Raw genomic sequence first — 19,124 nt, 5'->3', positions numbered from 1 at the left:
TAGTAGGAAAACTAGCAGGGCAGGGGGTCCTTGAGGACTGGGTTTCAAAACTCTGGACAGAGACAGTGCATAAATCACTAATTGCTATAAAATAATATAGCACTGATAACTCAAGTATGCACTGAACCAATAATAGTTAAGAGCTGGAGACCAGGCGATGGTGACATATCTCTAATAGGTCTTCACATGACCTAAAATAAAAATGCTTTTAAGTTTTATAATTTCAGGTTTCACAGTTCTGAGGTGCTGGTGCCTCACTGGATTTATGAAATACGCTGTTATTTCAGTCGGTGTGGTTTGTGGATTCTAAGCAAGCAAGCTCAACCCATTGAACCAGTACACTGGGGTGGCAATGACCTTTGGCTCGTCTGGTTGCTGTCGACAGGTCCTCCGGGGACAGGCCCACAAAAACTTTCTCAAAGATGATCCATAATCCACATACCCTCTGTAATATGAGACATACACAAATAACCAGTTGGTATTTTTAAATCTAATAACAAACATCTGTCAGCATTCAGCAACACAGTGTCTGCTGACTCTTTTATAGATGCTGAGTCTGGATCTCCCTCCTCAAGGTCCAGGTGACATCCCTGAGAGTTTCTTTATGAGTGTTGAACAGTCACAAGGAGAGTGGTAGAAGAAATTCACATTTTATGAAATATGACATCAGAAAGATTTACAGCAAAACTGACAGTAACTAGTCGAGAAAGAAGAGCAGGCCCAATTCACACCTGCGCCAGGTTGGACACAAATAATGACCCATTTTAGGTGTTAGGAGGGGTTGGGCAAAGGTGTGACTATTACATCCTTCACATCCTCCTTATTCTTTGTTTCAAGGTGTGGAGTGAAATCAAACCTGGAGCATAAATGTGTGGCCTCTAACCTTCAGACTGAAGAAGCTACTTGGATGAGTAGCAAAACTTTTTAACCTAACAAAAGGAAGTCCAGTTGCCACGACTCAACTTCGAGACCACAGCATAATGTGAGTTAGGTCAGGCGAGCGTGTGGGTCAGTCAATGGTATCAATTCTTTCATCCTCCAGGAACTGCCTACCACATGAAGTCAGGCATTGTTGTCCACTGGTAGGGTCGGGCTATGGGTCTAAGAATTTAATCTTAATAACTAGTGGCATCCAGGGTGTTGTTTTTTAGCCTGTAGAGGTCTGTGCGTCCCTTTATGGATATTGCTCCCCAGACCATCACTGACTCACCACCAAACTGCTTATGCTGAACGATGTTACAGACAGCATAACGTTCTCAATGAAGTCTGTTTCTGATTGTTTGGTCAGAGACATTTACAGCAGTGGCAGAAAAGAGTTCTTTTTTTTTTTCTTTTCTTTCTTTTTTGAGCAGTGTATTATTAACAAAGTGCAAACCTTTTTTTCCCATTTGCATGCATTTTACATTTTGTCTACGTGTCCAGACTTTACAAAGTTATTTTAAAAATGTTTGACAAATGTCTCAGTCTTTTCTACAACTCACCATTTTCTCTCTCCTTTATGACCAGAACTGTCCATTATTTAAATGATGAATACAGTGACCAAAAATACATAAATTCACCACAGCAACTCTTGGCTCCTCTTTTATGTACCTATAGATGAACTAAATTCTCAGTAAATTATAACTGCTTTTCACAATTGGTCATCATACACAGGTGTGGTACAACCCATATCAACAGGCAGAAACAAATAAGAAGCTGTTTTGAGGACATGAAAGCAAAGTTTGGCACTTTTAATTTAAATTAGACTAAATACAAAAAAGTAGAAACCACTGCTAAGTTTACATTTTTAGATTAGGTACAACAAGCATAGCCCTTTGAGAAGCCCCAGCATATTTACTATTTGTATTTTGATTACTCCTTACCCTGATTTAGTTATTTATGAACTATTGAAAAATTGACATAGCAACCCATTAACAAATTTAAAAATCAACTAATCATGACACTGAGAACATACTGTGCATGATTTATTTTCCTGCTCTCACAAGTTTTAGATCCTCTGGATCTTCTCTCCAACAATAACAGGGTTTTCTTTCCTGATCTTTTCTATAGCATCCGCTTTGTAGTCAAAGGTGCACTTGTGAATGTCTGTGTACCGGTGGATGCTGCAGAACATGTTTCCACATCTGCAGTCAAAGCCTGCAAGAGAAAGCATTAACATTAAGGATTAGATAAACTAACACACTTATTGCTGATGCAAAGTGTAATGAAGTCCTTACCACCTGGTCATTATACACTGCCCTGTGGTCTACTAACATTACCATCCTGAGCTGCTGCTGTCAGTGTACATTAGTAAATGGGTAAATGAACCATGAACTGTGGAGGGTACACAATAAACAGCAACTGTACAGGTAGTGCATACACAATGTAAAGTGCAAGTGTGCAGATTGTCTTTGGCTAGAAAACTGCACTTTGGCCAGCTGCCGTTTACCAAACAATTATTACACAACTCCCTCTAAAATGACAAAATACACACATGGAAAAAAATTGTTGGTACTCTTGAAAAGTTGAAAGTGTTAAAGTAAGAAAAATCCATAATGCTCACGGAAATATTTTGAAAGTGACAAAAGTAAGAATAATTAAAAAATGACTAAAACATTACTTCATGAAACTCAGACATTGCTTTTGAGTTATGGTTCAACAGATGTTTAAAAAAAAAACAAAATTAATAAAACTGACACCCCGAGAAAAGAGTGCCAAATCAGAATTATTATTATACTGTGTTAATATGACTAATCAAAATTCCATCAAAGAGATTTTTATTTATTTATTTATTTTTTATTTAACTTAAAAAGTTTTGACTAGTCATCTATATCTAATGACTATAACTGACATTTGCATATTTGATAGACAAAATTTTACATATTTAATTAGTTTTTTCATGCAACTGAATGGGTAATTCTTCTTAGTAAGCATATAATTGCGTAAATTCCAGTTTTGACTCAACTGTTTTGAGTCACCACCAATCCTATGATTGGCAGACAACTGCTCTAACTATTGAGCCACAGCCACACCCCTATTAAATATTCTCAATATTTTTAGCCCTGTAATCATTATTTGTTCCACTGGACTATGCAGTCAATTCAATAGCATATACTTGTATACAGTCATGCTACAAAGTTAGAACCCCCCTTATTTAATTAAGTGTTTTTATGCTAAAATTATGAAATTTATTTATATCTGAAAATGTGCTAGCATTGCTGTTTGTTCATGCACAGCTCTCTTAAGGTCCTGCTACTGCATTTCAATTGGGTTAATTTCTGGACTTTAACAAAGCCATTCAAAAACCTTCTTTTATTTTTCCAGCCATTCAAATGTAGATTTACTGGTATGCTTCAGATTATTAACCTGTTGCATGACCTAATTTCAACTGAGCTTTAGCCATCAGACAGGCGGCCTCACAAACAAGCCCAAATCATCACAGCTCCACTGCCATGCTTGATGGTGGGTTTGAAGTGATTCTGCTGAAATGCTGGGCTTGGTTTTTGCTAAACATGAAGCTAGCCATTAAGGCCAAACAACTCAGCTTTGGTCTCATCTGTCCATTTGGCTGTGAGATCACTAAAGGGGTAGCACTGTAGCTTAGTGAATACCACAACAAGGTAATGGTTTTGACAAAACCCCAGGTGCAAAAATTTGCAGGTTAGTTAAACTGACAAGGATGTGAATGTTGTCATGGAGTCAGATGTCTTGCCTCTAACTCAGATGTCTGCTGAGATGGTCACTGGCTCCCTGTGACCCTGAGCAGGATTAGTGGTTGAGAAGAGGTATAGGAATTAACACCAAATATTAGGTTTGAAATCAGTCTATGTGTGGAATAAGCAACTTAATATTTAGTGCTTCAGTCATGGCTATTCCAAGAGAGGGCAGTGAAACACTGCTTTTCAGCCAGATGTTATCAGATGAGTGAATAAGAGTAGACTCTCTCTGCCATACCTGTTAGACCGACTTTCTTGCAGCACATGAAACAGCGTTTTTTCTTGGCTTTAGGTCTAACCACCTCTGTCTCTGCAGATGTGTACACTGACGCTTCAGATGCTGACGGAGAAACACAACAGTCATATAATTAAACAAAAAGGCACCTAACGATTAACTCATATGAAACAAGCCTATCGTAGTCTGAACTTGAAAGTCATGAACATGATGACAATCCACAGTAGACAGTTAGCTTGACTTTGGCTTGCCCCCTCAGCTAGTTCATCACTCACCTGTCTTGAAATCTATATTTTCATAAGGCTCCTCAAGCTTCCTCTTCCTGCTTTTATGGGAGCACTTTTTTGCAGCAGTACTATTCATCAGCACTGCCTTCTGGGTTGAGGAGACTGTTCCTGAGCTACCTGCTGAACACTGACCTTCCTGCTCGCTGCCTACTGCTGCTACTCTGTCTGGCATGCATGAACCTAAAGGAATGGATTAATCACATAGACACAGAAAGCAGCAGCTCATAGGTCCCTGTTCTCCAGTTTCTTGCCTCTGGATAAGAGGTTTTAATCATCAGATACTTGCATTAGCTTTTCTTCTACAATTAGTTTACACAGAGTGTCTGTCTAACCAGTTGGTACTTCCTGAACAGTACAAGGTTAAAACTTACAAGTCTGATAAGATTCTGATAACATGTTGATATTGTGAAATATTGGAACTTTTCATTTGAATATATACATGCAGCACGTAGCAGGGGATAGTCAGGGCCAGACGTGTTCTTACTCAGGAAAATAGTCTGTTTGGTTTTGTTGATGGGTGGTAGTGGGATTAGAGTGTGCAGGAGTAAAAATTTAAGTTGTAAAAAATACTACTACTAGCATTTTTTCTTACACATTACCATTATGTGACTCTTCCATTATGTAAATCTATACAAATCTGAAATATCAATGAGAGTAAGTTAGTCCTTTTGCCCCCTTTTTTTAGCAGCAGATTAATGTGAAGGGCTCAGTTCAGCTTAGTTTATTATTAATTATCTGATATGCAGCAGATATGATAAGTAAACAAACAAGGTTTAAAAAAGTATAACAAACAAGGACAACGGTAGGTTTGTTTTTGGAACCATGTAAACTTCTCACAGTTAGATTTGGACTTCAGACCTGCTGACTGAGGAGTGAAAGCCTACTTTTTAAAGAGTTTGAAATAAAACATTTTAACAATCTAAAACTGATGTCTAAAAAATGTATAATGATCAGTCTTCAAAAACCCCTGCTGACTAATCATCTACACCTCTGTGCTAGCATCAATCAGTGCTGATGTATACGATTGGCATAGAGAAAGCATACTAATGGACAGTTCAAGAGGAAGTAGAAGGAATTATACTTTGTAAACCGTCACCCGTCTGATTGGTCTTCGTTCCTGGGGTACTCTCTTCTGTTGAGGTTACTGAGGCTGATGTTAGTCCACTAAAATGAGTGGATAATAATTTGTAAGAATAACCTACATAATATTTACTGTTTACAGAACAGGAAATAAACTGATCATTATCAGAATAAACGGTGAGGCAGTACCTGCAGTGTCCAGATTCTGCACCTGTGGCTGCTGGTGAGGTGACTGTAGCACTGTTGGAGCACGGTGCTAGCAGAGACCCTCCAATGCTGCTGTCAGCAGATGAACCTGAAATGACAAAATAAACTATATTGCCAAAAGTATTCACTCACTCATCCAAATAGTCGGAATAAGGTGTTCCAATCACTTCCATGGCCACAGGTGTATAAAATGAAGCAGCTAGGCATGCAGACTGTTTTTACAAACATTTGTGAAAGAATGGGTCAATTTCAGGAGCTCAGTGAATTCCAGCATAGAACTGTGATAGAATACCACCTGTGCAGCAAACCCAGTTGTGAAATTTCCTCGCTCCTAAATATTCCACAGTCAACCGTATTATAAGAACGTGGAAGTGTTTGGGAACGACAGCAACTCAGCCACGAAGTGGTAGTCCACGTAAACTGACGGAGCAGGGTCAGCTGATGCTGAGGGGCATAGTGCGAAGAGGTCACCAACTTTCTGCTAAGTCAATCACTACAGACCTCCAAACTTCATGTGGCCTTCAGATTAGCTCAAGAACAGTAAGCAGAGAGCTTCATGGAATTGGGTTTCCATGGCCGAGTAGTTGCATCCAAGCCATACATCACCAAGTAAAATGGTAAATGGTAAATGTTCTGCACTTATATAGTGCTTTTCTACCTAGCTGGTACTCAAAGCGCTTTACACTGCGTCTCATTCACCCATTCACACACACAAGCACGCACACATTCACACACTGATGGCAGAGCTGCTATGCAGCTGACCTGACTCACCGGGGGCAACTAGGGGTTCAGTATCTTGCCCAAGGACACTTTGGTATGTGACGTGGCAGCCGGAAATCAAACCACCAATCCTCTGATTGGCAGTCAACCGCTCTACCTATTGAGCCACAGCCACCCCGATACGTGCAATGCAAAGCGTTGGATGCAGTGGTGTAAAGCACTGATTATTATTATTTGTTTTTCAGGAGCTGGGCTTGGCCCCTTAGTTCCAGGGAAAGGAACTAATTTGTACAATTCAATGCTCCCAACTTTGTGGGAACAGTTTGGAGCTGGTCCCTTCCTCTTCCACAAAGTAAGGTCCATAAAGACATGGACAGAGTCTAGTGTGAATGAACTTGACTGGCCTGCACAAAGTCCTGACCTCAACCCGACAGAACACCTCTGGGATGAATTAGAGCAGAGACTGAGAGCCAGGCCTTCTTATCCAACATCAGTGTGTGACCTTGCGAATGCACTTCTGGAAGAATGGTCAAAAATTCCCATAAACACACTCCTACCCTTGTGGACAACCTTCTCAGAAGAATTGAAGCTGTTATAGCTGCAAAGGGTGGGCCGACGTTATATTGAACCCTATGGATTAGGAATGGGATGTCACTTGAGTTCATATGCGAGAGCAGGTGAGCAAATACTTTTGGCAATATAATGTATGTTTGTTCGTTTGTTATGTTTAGACTGCATGACAGGCTTAGAGTTTAACTTTATCAAATGCTTAAGGAACAGAATAGTTGAAGGTCAACTTCGCAAATATTCAAATCTATCAACAGTCAGGTAAAAACTGAAAAAGATCTTAATCGTTTAAATCATTTGTCCTGTCTTCCAAAAGCTTTTATAATGGAACTTAGGGGATTTTGTGTGGATGTTGGCTCAAATCACTTACATAAGATCCATCTTCTGAAGGGACCAATTAAAGGCGTGCATGAGCAGGAAGAATGTGAACTTGTTTTACTGTTTACACGGACATATGGAGTTGTTGTTGAACTGACTGTAAACTTGTCCTTTGACAACTCAAATTATAATTTTTTTGAGTGTTCTACCTATTAAAGATTGCACTTCTATAATACTGTCACATTATTATTACATCTACAGTAGTGCAGCACTCACAAGAGACAGGTTGTTGTTGTTTTTTTATAAATCGTTCTTAATAATTAACTTAACTTTGTTTTAACTCCCACCTGCTTGGCTAATGCATCCATTGCTGTTTTGTCTCTGGAGGAAGTCTTTGTAACACACTGAACACATGCTGTTATTTCTGGGATTGCCATAGAAACCACAGCCTGTGGAACAGAGCAAAGGAGCCTGGCTCTGGTTGGTCTTCTGGGCCATGTCTCTCCTGTTGGGGGAGAAGAGTTGAAGTGTGCAGGTCAGTAGTGTAATATAATATAATATAACTTTTAATATTTGAAACAAAAAAAATGCTAAAATAGCATTTTAACATAGCAAAGAATGCATTGTTTAATATTCAGAGGACATTTATTTATTTATTTGAGGCATTTCTTGCCTTCTTAATGTGTGTGAGCCTTACTAGTGGTACTACAGCTTCTGTACAAATCCATATTATGGTAGGAAACACTTAGTTAAGTACAGAGTAAAGCCAGTCCATCATTAGCTGTCACTTTGTTAGATGTAGAGAGAGTGAATGGACAGTTACTGAATGTGTGGTTTCCACTGTGAAGCGTAGGTGGTGTGATGGTGTGGGGATGTTTTGCTGGTGACACTGTGGGTGATTTGAGCGCAGCAGCATAACTACCACAGCATTTTGCTGTGACATGCCATCCCACTTGGTTTGCACTTGGTGGGACCATCATTTTTTTCCGACAGGACAACACACCTCAAGGTTATGTAAGAGCTATTTGTCCAAAAAAGGGAGCGATGGAGTCCTGCATCATATGACATTGCCTTCACAATCACCTGATCTAAACCAATTAAGTTGGTTTGGAATAAGTTGGACCCGAAGGTGAAAGCAAAGAAGTTTAAAAAAGTACTGAGACCCTTCAGCATTGTTTGAAAACCATCCCAAGAGTGTGCAAAGTTGTCATGTAAAAGCTAATTTGAAGGTAATTTGACCACCATTACAGCTGACTGTTACCGGCAGAATGCTGTCCTGTGACACTTCCCCAAACACAAACACACACACACACACACACACACACACAATAACTACACAGAAAGTTAGGCTTAATGACAGTTTGACAAAGTTCATAGTTCATAGTTCAGAGACAACCATCACACGTTTACAGAAGTGTGCTCTAACTAACAACACTGTCCACACACAGCTACGTTAAGCTAAAGGCTCGGATTAGAGACTGTTGACACACGAATCACAGTGATGCTATGAAGCCAAATACTATAAAATATCTTGAGGACAACAAGTGTGTAACTCGCCAAAACTTTCGTTAAAAATAAAGACCTGGAAGAAAACTGAATAAGACTCTTCTACAGTTAAATGCCGTCAATTAAAACTAAACTTCTCATATCCTGCTTCAACGGCTGTGCTGTTCTAGTAAAAGCCTCGGTACCCTGAGTTTGGCAACAGACTTCTCAGTGAGTCATTTTTATAAAAGGTTTTAGGTTAGAATCAAACTTGACGTTTGACTGACCTCGCTAGTCCCAAACCCCCTCTTTTTCCGTCTCGACGCACGATACATCCGACATGAGAGGCGTCGCTCCCCAGTCAGCACCACAACGATATACGCGATTGGATGGTTGCTGCTTAAGCCAGCCCATATTACTGAGCTTATTAGCTACATGACACGTCAATCATTTGTTATTGTCTTTAGTAAACAGCTGGTTGGGGGCAGGGGGGAAGTGAAAATATGTCTCAGGCCTAAATAAACACCTGATATTGGTCAATACTTAGTTGATATTTAGGAATGAGACGTATTTCTGACTTAATAAAATAAACAAATAAACAATGAAATAAACAATTCAATTAAATTTACAATGCACAAAAATCTTACATGACACATTTAATGTAATGTTTCTGAACCTGCAGTCTGAAACTTGCATCTAGGCTGTTGGCCTGTTTGCTCAGGTCTGGACAGTGTACCAAAGAGAAATGTTGTGCTTTTACTCTGTTATATTTATTTTACAGCTAGCTTCATTTTTACAAATGCAAAAAATAATTAACTAATAAAAAACAGTGTATTATTATGTATTTGATATTATCAATGCAGAGATAATCCTAACAATTTATTTTATGAAATGGTCCACATTTTCTTTAAGGTCCCATTATTTTCACATTTAAGAGTAAGTTACACGTTTATTTATGCACAGCATGAAATGCAGTTGTGTTTAAAATACATGGTTCTTTTATCCGACTTTAGTTCACTTGTAGCCTACTGTTGTAGTACGTCTACATTTTAAAGCATGCAGCTAGCTACTGTTTGTTAGCTACTGTTGCTTGATGCTAGTTAGTACTGTTACTTACAACAAAGTAGTTGTAAGTAGTTGAACTTTTACATGTCACAATATTTATGTACTTCTGCTACCTCTATCCTGGCAACAGCTGCTGAGCAACCAAAACCTAGACTTGTACGCAGCACAGACATATAATGTAGGCTATGTTAAATCCAGCTTACCTTACCACTGTGACTCCTCCGCCACGCTGTCCTTTCAGAAACTTTGATGTTTCAAAATTTGCAGCTAGCTGGATACTTAAAGCTTGGTGATGGCATCAAGCTCCTGTACCATAACAACCATACCAGTTGCTATTTGAATCATTTCTAAGAATGGTTTATGAATTCTATAGCCTGAATAATAATATAATAATGATCATTAGATTACAGGTAGGCTTCACTGTGACAAGGAATGATTTTCATGAAAATTAAAATTAAATTAAATCATGATAAGATCTAGCTAAGAATTAAGAGCAGGATGTGGACAAGACTGGTAATCATTAGAATGCAAGGAAGCTATTTATATGGCCAACACAAGTCTCAAATTGCAATTGAACAAGTGAAAAGTGGATGACGTCAAGTCTTTTGATGGAAATGACCGGACCCACATTCAAATTGAACATTTTATATGTATCCTGTTACAGTTAAGTATCCATCAGGTCATTTGGAATATGGCCTTTCCCAGGTTTGTGATGTATCATTTAGTTTTTGGTACTAAGAACTAAATTCATCATTTATGCAAGTCTGAACTACTGTCGGCCTACATGGGAAAAAATGCAGACGCCACTTTAAGGTCAGTTCATATTGTGCTTTAGTTGATAATCATCCTGGTCAGGCATGTATTTAATTTGTTTTGCTTGCATGTGTCTCAGCTTGTGTAAGTACTACTGATTTAAATTTAAGGTTTAAGACCTTTACCCGCAGCTGTTTTGTTCCCACACTAAGTTTCCATAGTAACACATATCTTTGACTTTACTTTTATTCATTGATAGAATTATTATCCATTTTATTTATTTATTTATTTTGCAGTTTACAGCACAAATGTAAATTGACAATAAATATTTTACCTTTAAAAAATTAATTTCTCTGTTGTGAAGCTACAATCTTTGCTTTTTTCTTAATTATTTTTATTACTGATGGGTCAGTTTTAGAGTAGAAGAAATAAATAGTGATGATTTTCGAAACTAAAATGTTCAGAAATTAAATTTAAACAAATTGAATTCTTGCATTCACAACAAAAGTCATTTCAAGTTACTTTACAGTGTAAGGTTAACAACCTTACAAAAGATAACTATATATAATATTATTATTAACAATCCCACTTTAGACAAAGAAACCTCCAGCAGGGCTAGGCTCATGATGATCGGCCATCTGCCTTGACTGGTTGTGGTGAATGGAAAGAGGAGATAAATCTGCTGGATGGTAAAGAGCTAAAATTTTGTAAAACATATCAGTAGCCATGCTATGCCAAAGTTGTTACTATGTCAACAATATACTACATGCTTTAATCCTAGCTGATTTCAACTTGTGCTGAAAATGTGCTGATACCACTTACTTCAACAGCACCACTACTACTAGCTCCCAGTGTTTTGGAACTATTTGTCTTTATGGTCCAACATTGTTTAAACAGAAAAGGTATATTAGAATCGTTGGAAATGTAATCACTCTCCTTCTAAATTTACTCAGGGAGAAATATGATCTCTCTTGCTAATTACAGTCAGAAATCCAGCTGCTGTATTTTGAATTAACAGGAGTTTTTTTTTTTTTTTAAGGAGTAAGTGGTACATTAAATTAGAAGTGCATTACAGTTGTCCAGTCTAGAGGTGACAAATACATTAAATAGTTTTTCAGCATCACTGAGACATGATGTTCCTAATATTAGCAATATTCCTCAGGTGGAAGAAGGCAGTTCTAGAGATTTATTCTATGTACTATGTAAAGGAGATATCTCGTTCAAGGATAATTCGGAGTTTCCTCACAGTAGTGCAGTAGTCACATAGGGTAGCAATAAGATTAAATAACATATCTCTGAGATTCGGCCCAAATAGATTAACCTCTGTCTTGTCTGAATTGAGGACCTTAATGGATTTTAAGCATGGTTGAAGTTTGAATAATTGATTTATTTACCTTGGTTTCACAGATAAATATAGCTGGGTGTAATCTCCATAGCCATTGCCTTAGGGGGGACATATATAATGTGAAAACCCTGTGGAACTCCATAACTAATTTTTGTAAGCATGAAAAACTAATTATTAACATGCACAACCTAGAATCTATCTGATAGAGAAGATCTAAACCAGCCTAGTGCTGTTCTGTTAATCCCAATGACATGTTCTGGTCAGTGTAATAATCTAAGGGTGATATTTCAACATTGTCTGCATAGGCTTCATATTTTCATACTCAAAAGTTGTTCAAAGTTAAGAGTGATGTGAACGTCTCTTACTGTACTGCCTAGAAAAAAAATGTCATCAGTTCAACCAAGAGAAAATAGATACTTTTATATCTATTTTTTTTTTAAGCAACAACATATTGAGTCATATGCTGTCACAGCCTTGTGACATCTAACAACATCAAACAGTTAGTTGTTCATACAGTTTCATTTACCAATATTTAATCATAGACCTGAAACCAATTAGAGTCAAGAGAGAGGCATGAATGAACCTGGCTCCATGTCACTGGAACCAATTGTTAAGGTTGTAACAGTATCACAGTCTCAAGAAGACTATAACTATAGTGGTTAAAGACATCAACTCTAACTCTCAAAATTCTGGATACCTTAGTAGCAGCCTGAATGTGTGGGCAGAGGAATAAACATTGGACTGGAGCACTCTTCATAAAACTAAATACCTGCCCGTATGCTGTGAATGGAAGAGGTCAGTGTGCAGCAGTAATCAAAACAAAAATTGAGCTTGTAGAAAGATGAACGTGAGGTTCCAGGGCTGTGTGGGATGAACAGCATGGTAGAAAAATAGAAGTGAATGTCTAATAAAATATAAACTGGATCTCATGTATTGAGTGAAAGCAAAACACTATTGATTGTTGTGGGAGTCCAGAGGAGAGGGGTTTTAGTGATGTAGTTGATCCAACTGGTTTGTGAAATTCCTTAATTAGACAAATTAAATACTTGTTGTAAATTGTTTGTGTCATTTCATAGTTGAGGTGTATTAGGTCACAGCTGGGCTTTTTAGGCATCTCACGTCAGCTTGTAGATTTTAGAAGCATGATGCACCTTTTGCACATATCTTAATCAAGCATTAGTACACGTTTACAGTAACATACTTCAAAGATGAACTCTGCTCATCAAAGCCTTTAATAATTCCCTCATCTCACATACTATAATCTATCCTGTACCTGCACATATTATACATGCACATATGATCTGCTTTGGTTTAATCAGAAATTTCACGTTTGTGTTGGAGACAGTTAAAGGTTGTTGGTTTTCTCTGCGTTATCACCATTGTTGTTTCAAACAGCTGTCACACTCTTTTGCCTCTGGTCTTCTTTTACTCATACAGGGACAGTGCTGTATTAGCCGTTGTAGCAACTTCAGTGCTGTTCTTTGGAGAGAGGAAGTGGAAATCTTGAGCGAGTCCTCTCATTGTTTTCCTACACTGCATGGTGCAGAGTGAACATCTGATCTTTCAACAGGTAGGAGGTGGTTGAGAAATTATGTCATCAGGATGTCTACACCAGCTAAGCCAATTCAGAGGATACAGGCTAAAACAAAAGCCTTTAAAATCCTTTTCACAGTCTTTCTGGCATAACACCATGGTCTATAAATCTTTCCAGATCCATCCACCTGCTTCTGCTTGCTATTCAGTCTCACAGAAAACTGGTCTAAGCCATCTCCCTTTCTGCTCAATTCAATTCAATTCAATTCAATTCAATTCAATTCAATTCAATTCAATTCAATTCAATTCAATTCAATTCAATTCAATTAGGCAACAGTGGAGAGGAAAAACTCCCTTTACAGGAAGAAAGCTCCAGCAGAACCAGGCTCATAGTGGGTGGCCATCTGCCGCAACAACATTGTTGTTGTCTTTATTGCCTGCTGTTCTTTTCTCTCTTCTCTTTCACTCACCCCAACCGGTCAAGGCAGATGGCCGCCCACTATGAGCCTGGTTCTGCTGGAGGTTTCTTCCTGTAAAGGAAGTTTTTCCTCTGTACTCTTGCCTAAAACTTGCTCAAATGGGACTGTTGGCTTCTTTTTTATATAATTCTTTATACAATTATACTTTGTAAGGTCTTAAACCTTACACAGTAAAGTGGCTTGAGATTACCTCTGTTGAGATTTGGCGCTATACAAATAAAATTGAATTGACTTGAATTGACTTGAATTGACTTGAATTGACTTGAATTGACTTGAATTGAACTCCTTGGCAGTCCAGCAACTTGGCTGATTTCATTGCAGGAGTTTTTACACACCCGGAACAGGAGGCGGCAGTGTACACATTTTGCGTTGGTTTGCAATTCGTCAATAAAGAAGAAGAAGAAGAAGAAGCAGGTTTGCGGGATCAGTATCTGTCCACATGTGTCCGAAGTCCGTTCACAGCTGCTCTTCTATCAACATTTGGCACAACACGGGAGCTGTGAGTGGTCACTCAGCTGGAGGGCAAGTTAGCAGAGGGCAGAATGGCCGCATTAAGAGCAGCAAAGCAGGCGCTAAGGAAAGAAATAAAGCAACGGGTTGCAGCGTTAAGTAACGAAGAGAAGCAACGACAGTCTCTGGTTGTTTCACAGAAGGTAACGAGAACGGTGAATATATTGTAAATATAGATTCAGTGTTTTAATGAGGCCAAGTAACGTGTCGAATTTGATGGTTAAGGTCTCAAATAGGCAATGTTAGTTAGTTAGTTAGTTAGTTAGTTAGTTAGTTAGTTAGTTAGTTAGCAGCTAGATTTACACCAGTATTCTAACAGAAAAATCTTTTGTTCCAAAATCATCAGTCAATTGCATTAAGACGTTATTTTGGTGTTAGTAAACCTTGCCGAATGGATAAGGTAGTCTAACAACCCTTGACTTTACCAAAGTTAGGTTAAATAAGTTAACTTGCTCATAGTCAAAACTGGTTAATTATTAATTTGTTTTATTTTTCGAGGCAGTCTGGCCTCTGTAACTAACACGCACAGCAGTTTATTCAATGAATTATTCCAAATCAAGACTAGATTCATCATATTCATGTGAAGGCTATTTATTTATTTTGACCCCTGCTCTTGGGCTCCTGTCACAAATTCTAACTTTCTTTCTGTATTTTCTTTTAGCTGTTTAAACACCCCAAGTATGTGTCTTGTAAGCGGATTGCAGTGTTTCTCAACATGAATGATGAAGTACGCACTGAGGAAATCATCAAAGACATTTTTAAACGGGGGAAAACTTGCTTCATCCCCAGATATAAGAGCAGCAGCAGCCATATGGACATGTTGGAGCTCAGCAGTCTGCAGGACATCGAGACTCTTCCTCTGACATCATGGAACATCAGACAGCCTGCTGAAGGGGACAACAGTAGAGAGGATGCACTGTTTGGAGGTAAACATGTACACAAATGCACATTTCATCATCTACCATTCAAATTGTATACTGCTGAGGTCATACACCTGTTAATAACACATTAATACTAGAGACCTACTCTTTGCAGGGTAGGTCTTGACAATATGTATTAAATTAGTTGGATATCTGTGATTGAGAGCAAGCAGCTCCTACTGCACCTACTGTATTGGTAGAGCGCTGTATGTCAGTGCACTTCACAGATACACACAGTTCAGAAGGGACCAGAGTATTAGCATGGAAAGTGAGATACATACTTTCTCTCAACAAGTAACATGACAGGACTTCTGAGTCGTCAGGTAGAGATGTTGATCCTCTTAAGAGGTTAACCCGCTGCCATCAAGGGAAAACCTCACAAGTGAATGGTTACTGATTATTAAGGCAGTAGTTTAGTTTCTCTTGCACAATGAAGCATGAATACATCCACACAGAACTGACAGAAACATACTTAAAGATTCTAACACATACAGTTCTTTTTAGAAATTACAGATGAGAGGGAGATGTTTTTCTGTTTGTGAGTAAAGACATAACAATGGCAGTTGTGACATTGCAGTTGATTCCCATCTTGAAGTGAATTTCATGCTGGAGCATCCGTTCTGACTCCCTAAGATAAAAGTATTGTGCACTATGTAGCAGGGGCAATGGCAAGTTTCACAAGAGTCACTTTAAGTTATAACAAATGGCAGTTTCATGAGAGAAACAAATGTTAAAAGATAACTCTCTGTACAATTTTTCATACATTTCCCTCCTGTTTACATAAAATGGCAAACATAACAATGAAAAATAAAAGTAAATATCAGAAATCCTTTTTCAATAATAGAAAATAAAACATGAAAAAGAAAATCAATAAAAGAAAATCAACCATAAAATCATCACGATACTGTGTACTTTTACATTGCCATCAGCATATAACACTCTGTTCAGCTTTCATAATGCACATCATCAAGTATTCACTTCAGTATCAAGAGACTTAGAACTTATTCAAAGTAGATTTCAGTGTAGCTGTCGTACTCAAGGTTTTCATCTTCATCAGCGACCTGTTGGTACATAGTCTTAGTTGAGGCATCTATCCACCTCTGCATTAGTCCCTAGAGGCACGACCATATACATCGTAAAAGTAATCGTAAAACTTTCTATGTCTCTTTAATACAAACATATATATATCACAGTTGTTTACTTTCATACCAGTATAAACTGTAAGAACCATGATAGACGCGAGTGTTAAATTTTGTACCTACCTGAGTAAACTTAAAATTTTTAAAAGCATTTGGTGCAGCTAAACATGTGATGTCATGTATTAATTATTGTACATTTTGACCCAAGCAGAAGCCAGTATATTATGTTAGATGCAGTACCATGGTTGATCTTCTCAGTTCAAAGAGTTACTTAAGAGTAACGGAGAAAATTGTAGATGTTGTGCAAGTTCACAAAACTAGGTGCATTTTAAATAATAGATCAGACTGGTATACAACAGATTGTCCAAATAAATGGTGATCTACATGTCAGAGCAACTACCTAACTTGTTCCTAAATGTATTATGTATATTGAGTATTTTTCTTTAAGTCAGTTATACACATTCATATTGGATGAAGTTTGGCAGATTGTTCCATGTTTGCAGGCCACGTCAGGCATTTTCAACTGATGACACACTCTGTTCTTATTATACAGGAGGCTTGGACCTGATCGTGGTGCCTGGTTTGGGTTTTGACCAGTCAGGGAAGCGTCTGGGACGAGGAAAGGGCTTTTATGACACCTATTTGGAGCGCTGCATCAGACACCCCAAAGGAAAACCTTACACAATTGCTTTGGCCTACAAAGAGCAGCTGTGTCTGGAAATCCCTGTTGGTGACAATGACATTCTCATTGATGAAGTCCTGCATGAGGATGATGAGTAGCTAGTCAATCATGGTGGTCTATGAGCTCACAACTGACAGTATAGTAACAGCTTGCCATGTTTACAGGTTAATGGTTTAACCTGTCCTATTTACACTTTTCACTGCAGACATCTATAAGTTTAATCAGTAATCAAGTTTGCATACCTTAAGCATGCTTATGCTTGAGTACACTCTAGCTTTATAAGCAGTGGCCAAGTTACCTACATAAAAAAAACCTATGAAATGTGACATTTGTAGTGTAAAATGTTTGTAAAATGGTGCTGTGTTCATGTTGCTATATAGTAGCTTCTTTAAACAAACAACTGTTTGCCATAATATATTTAATTTTCAGGAAATAAAATAATAATAAGTCATGCTCTTGTCTGTGTTTATTTGCAACCAACTGCAATGCAGAATATCAAATAATCACCACAATGTGTTGAAGGTTAGAATCCAGACTGGCTGTAATAAACTAGCTACCTGTTTAGGGTTTAGACTGCCTGTTTTATAATTATAAAACCATAACCACATATGTGTCCTTCAATATCTCTATATGGAGAGTAATATTGAGGGTGAGTGTGTATATATATAAATATATATGGTAAAATCAGCGTTTGCATTAATATTCACCCCCTTCAGGTCAGTATTTAGTAGATGCACCGTTGACTGCATTCACTGCATGAAGTCTGTGTGGATCTGTCTCAATTAGGCTTGTGCTCTACACTGTAAATTGTCTGCACTTATAAAGTGCTTTTCTATCTAACTGGTACTCAAAGAGTTTTTTACACTGTGTCTCACAATCCCATGATTTGTAGAAAACTGCTCTCAACAAAACCTCCTGATTCACAGCTGCCCCACACTGCCAGGCTATAGTCTTTGTATCAGGTGATGGCTGTTGACAGGATTGACTTCCTGTACCTTTCCTTATTTCGGCAGAGCTGAAGAAGTCAGGAGGAATTTTAGCCCATTCTTCCAGGCAAAACTGCTTTAGCTCTGTCATATTCTTTGCACATCTCATGTGTGTGGCTCTTCAAGATCTTCCATAGCATCTCTATTGGGTTAAGTTCTAGTGCTCTGACTTGGTCACTCCAAAAGGCGGATTTTGTTTTTCTGAAGCCATTCTGTGGAAGACTTGCACTAATGTGTTGGGTCATTGTCCTGTTGCATCACTCAACTTCTACAGAGTTTCAGCTGACGTACAGATATACTCACATTATCCTGAAGAATTTTTTATACACTTGGGAACTCAATCACTGCAAGCTGACCAGGACCTGATGCAGCAAAGCAGGCCCAAATCAGGATGCTTCCGCCACCGTACCGATTGGGATGATGTTTCCATGATGATATGCAGTGACCTTTTTATGCCAGATGTAGTGCTGTGTGTTCTTTCCAAATAGTTCAATTGTAGTTTAATCAGTCCACAAAACATTTTGCCAATACTGTTGTGGAGTATAAATGTGCTCTTTCACAAACATCAGGCATTCAGCAATGCTCTTTTTAGTAAGCAGCAGCTTCCTTCATGGTTTTCTGTCATAAACACCCTACTAGTTCAATGCTTTACTCACTGTAGACTAATAAGCATGGATGTTAGCCAATTCCAATGATGCCTTCAAATCTTTTGCTGTCACTCTGGGTTGTTTCTTTACCCCACTGATGAGTGTTTGTTGTGGTCTTGGGGTCATTTTGACCGGCCGTCTATTTCTTGGTAGAGTAGTCACAGTTGCAATAGGTCTCTATTTGATTGTTTGCCTAACTGATACCTGGTGAATTTCTACATGCATTTTCTTATATAATGCCTGACTTCATCTAACTTTTTAGAGGTTATTATGGAGATCTTTTTCCACTAGCACTAAGAGGTTTTTATGGTTGTTCTCAATAAAGATATAAAACATCAGATGTTTTTGTATTATTTTAGGCACATTATATTTGGTAATACTCTTGACTTAGACGATCAGATCACATTTTATGACAAATTAATGCAGAACACCATTAAATTCCAAAAAGTTCACATACTTTTTGTTGCTACT

General features: G+C 38.1%; 2 protein-coding genes across 4 annotated transcripts; one reads left to right on the top strand and one right to left on the bottom strand.

Moving 5' to 3' along the window:
• Positions 1-1,709: 1,709 nt before the first annotated feature.
• On the bottom strand, positions 1,710-9,995 carry zfand6 (zinc finger, AN1-type domain 6). 2 transcript variants are annotated; one of them, XM_026378893.1, is made up of 7 exons: positions 9,863-9,995; positions 7,457-7,614; positions 5,487-5,592; positions 5,299-5,381; positions 4,206-4,397; positions 3,934-4,035; positions 1,710-2,136 (listed from the first exon to the last, which is right to left on the bottom strand). In XM_026378893.1, the coding sequence occupies exons 2-7, from the start codon at positions 7,605-7,607 to the stop codon at positions 1,988-1,990; spliced, it is 783 nt and encodes a 260-aa protein (XP_026234678.1). In that variant the 5' UTR covers positions 7,608-7,614; positions 9,863-9,995; the 3' UTR covers positions 1,710-1,987. The 2 variants fall into 2 exon arrangements, with proteins under 2 accessions (XP_026234678.1, XP_026234677.1); XM_026378892.1 differs by lacking the exon at positions 9,863-9,995 and adding an exon at positions 8,882-8,993.
• Positions 7,607-17,465, top strand: mthfs (5,10-methenyltetrahydrofolate synthetase (5-formyltetrahydrofolate cyclo-ligase)). Of its 2 annotated transcripts, XM_026378894.1 has the most exons (5): positions 7,607-7,644; positions 13,195-13,327; positions 14,091-14,422; positions 14,941-15,205; positions 16,892-17,465. In XM_026378894.1, the coding sequence occupies exons 3-5, from the start codon at positions 14,312-14,314 to the stop codon at positions 17,116-17,118; spliced, it is 603 nt and encodes a 200-aa protein (XP_026234679.1). In that variant the 5' UTR covers positions 7,607-7,644; positions 13,195-13,327; positions 14,091-14,311; the 3' UTR covers positions 17,119-17,465. The 2 variants fall into 2 exon arrangements, with proteins under 2 accessions (XP_026234679.1, XP_026234680.1); XM_026378895.1 differs by lacking the exons at positions 7,607-7,644; positions 13,195-13,327 and having other exon boundaries at positions 14,070-14,422.
• Positions 17,466-19,124: the final 1,659 nt, after the last annotated feature.

This window comes from Anabas testudineus, chromosome 3 (assembly GCF_900324465.2).
Source record: "Anabas testudineus chromosome 3, fAnaTes1.2, whole genome shotgun sequence".
Classification (NCBI taxonomy): domain Eukaryota; kingdom Metazoa; phylum Chordata; class Actinopteri; order Anabantiformes; family Anabantidae; genus Anabas; species Anabas testudineus.
The sequence above is the reverse complement of the archived record's forward strand: the minus strand, read 5'-3'. Positions and strand labels throughout refer to the sequence as shown.

Coding starts and splice junctions, on each gene's coding strand:
- mthfs (XM_026378894.1), top strand. CDS start 14,312: ATGGCCGCATTAAGAGCAGCAAAGCAGGCGCTAAGGAAAGAAATAAAG. Junction 14,423..14,940: donor CTCTGGTTGTTTCACAGAAG/GTAACGAGAACG, acceptor ATTTTCTTTTAG/CTGTTTAAACACCCCAAGTA. Junction 15,206..16,891: donor AGAGGATGCACTGTTTGGAG/GTAAACATGTAC, acceptor CTTATTATACAG/GAGGCTTGGACCTGATCGTG.
- zfand6 (XM_026378893.1), bottom strand. CDS start 7,607: ATGGCCCAGAAGACCAACCAGAGCCAGGCTCCTTTGCTCTGTTCCACA. Junction 4,398..5,298: donor GACGGGTGACGGTTTACAAA/GTATAATTCCTT, acceptor CCATTCCTTTAG/GTTCATGCATGCCAGACAGA. Junction 4,036..4,205: donor AAATATAGATTTCAAGACAG/GTGAGTGATGAA, acceptor TTTCTCCGTCAG/CATCTGAAGCGTCAGTGTAC.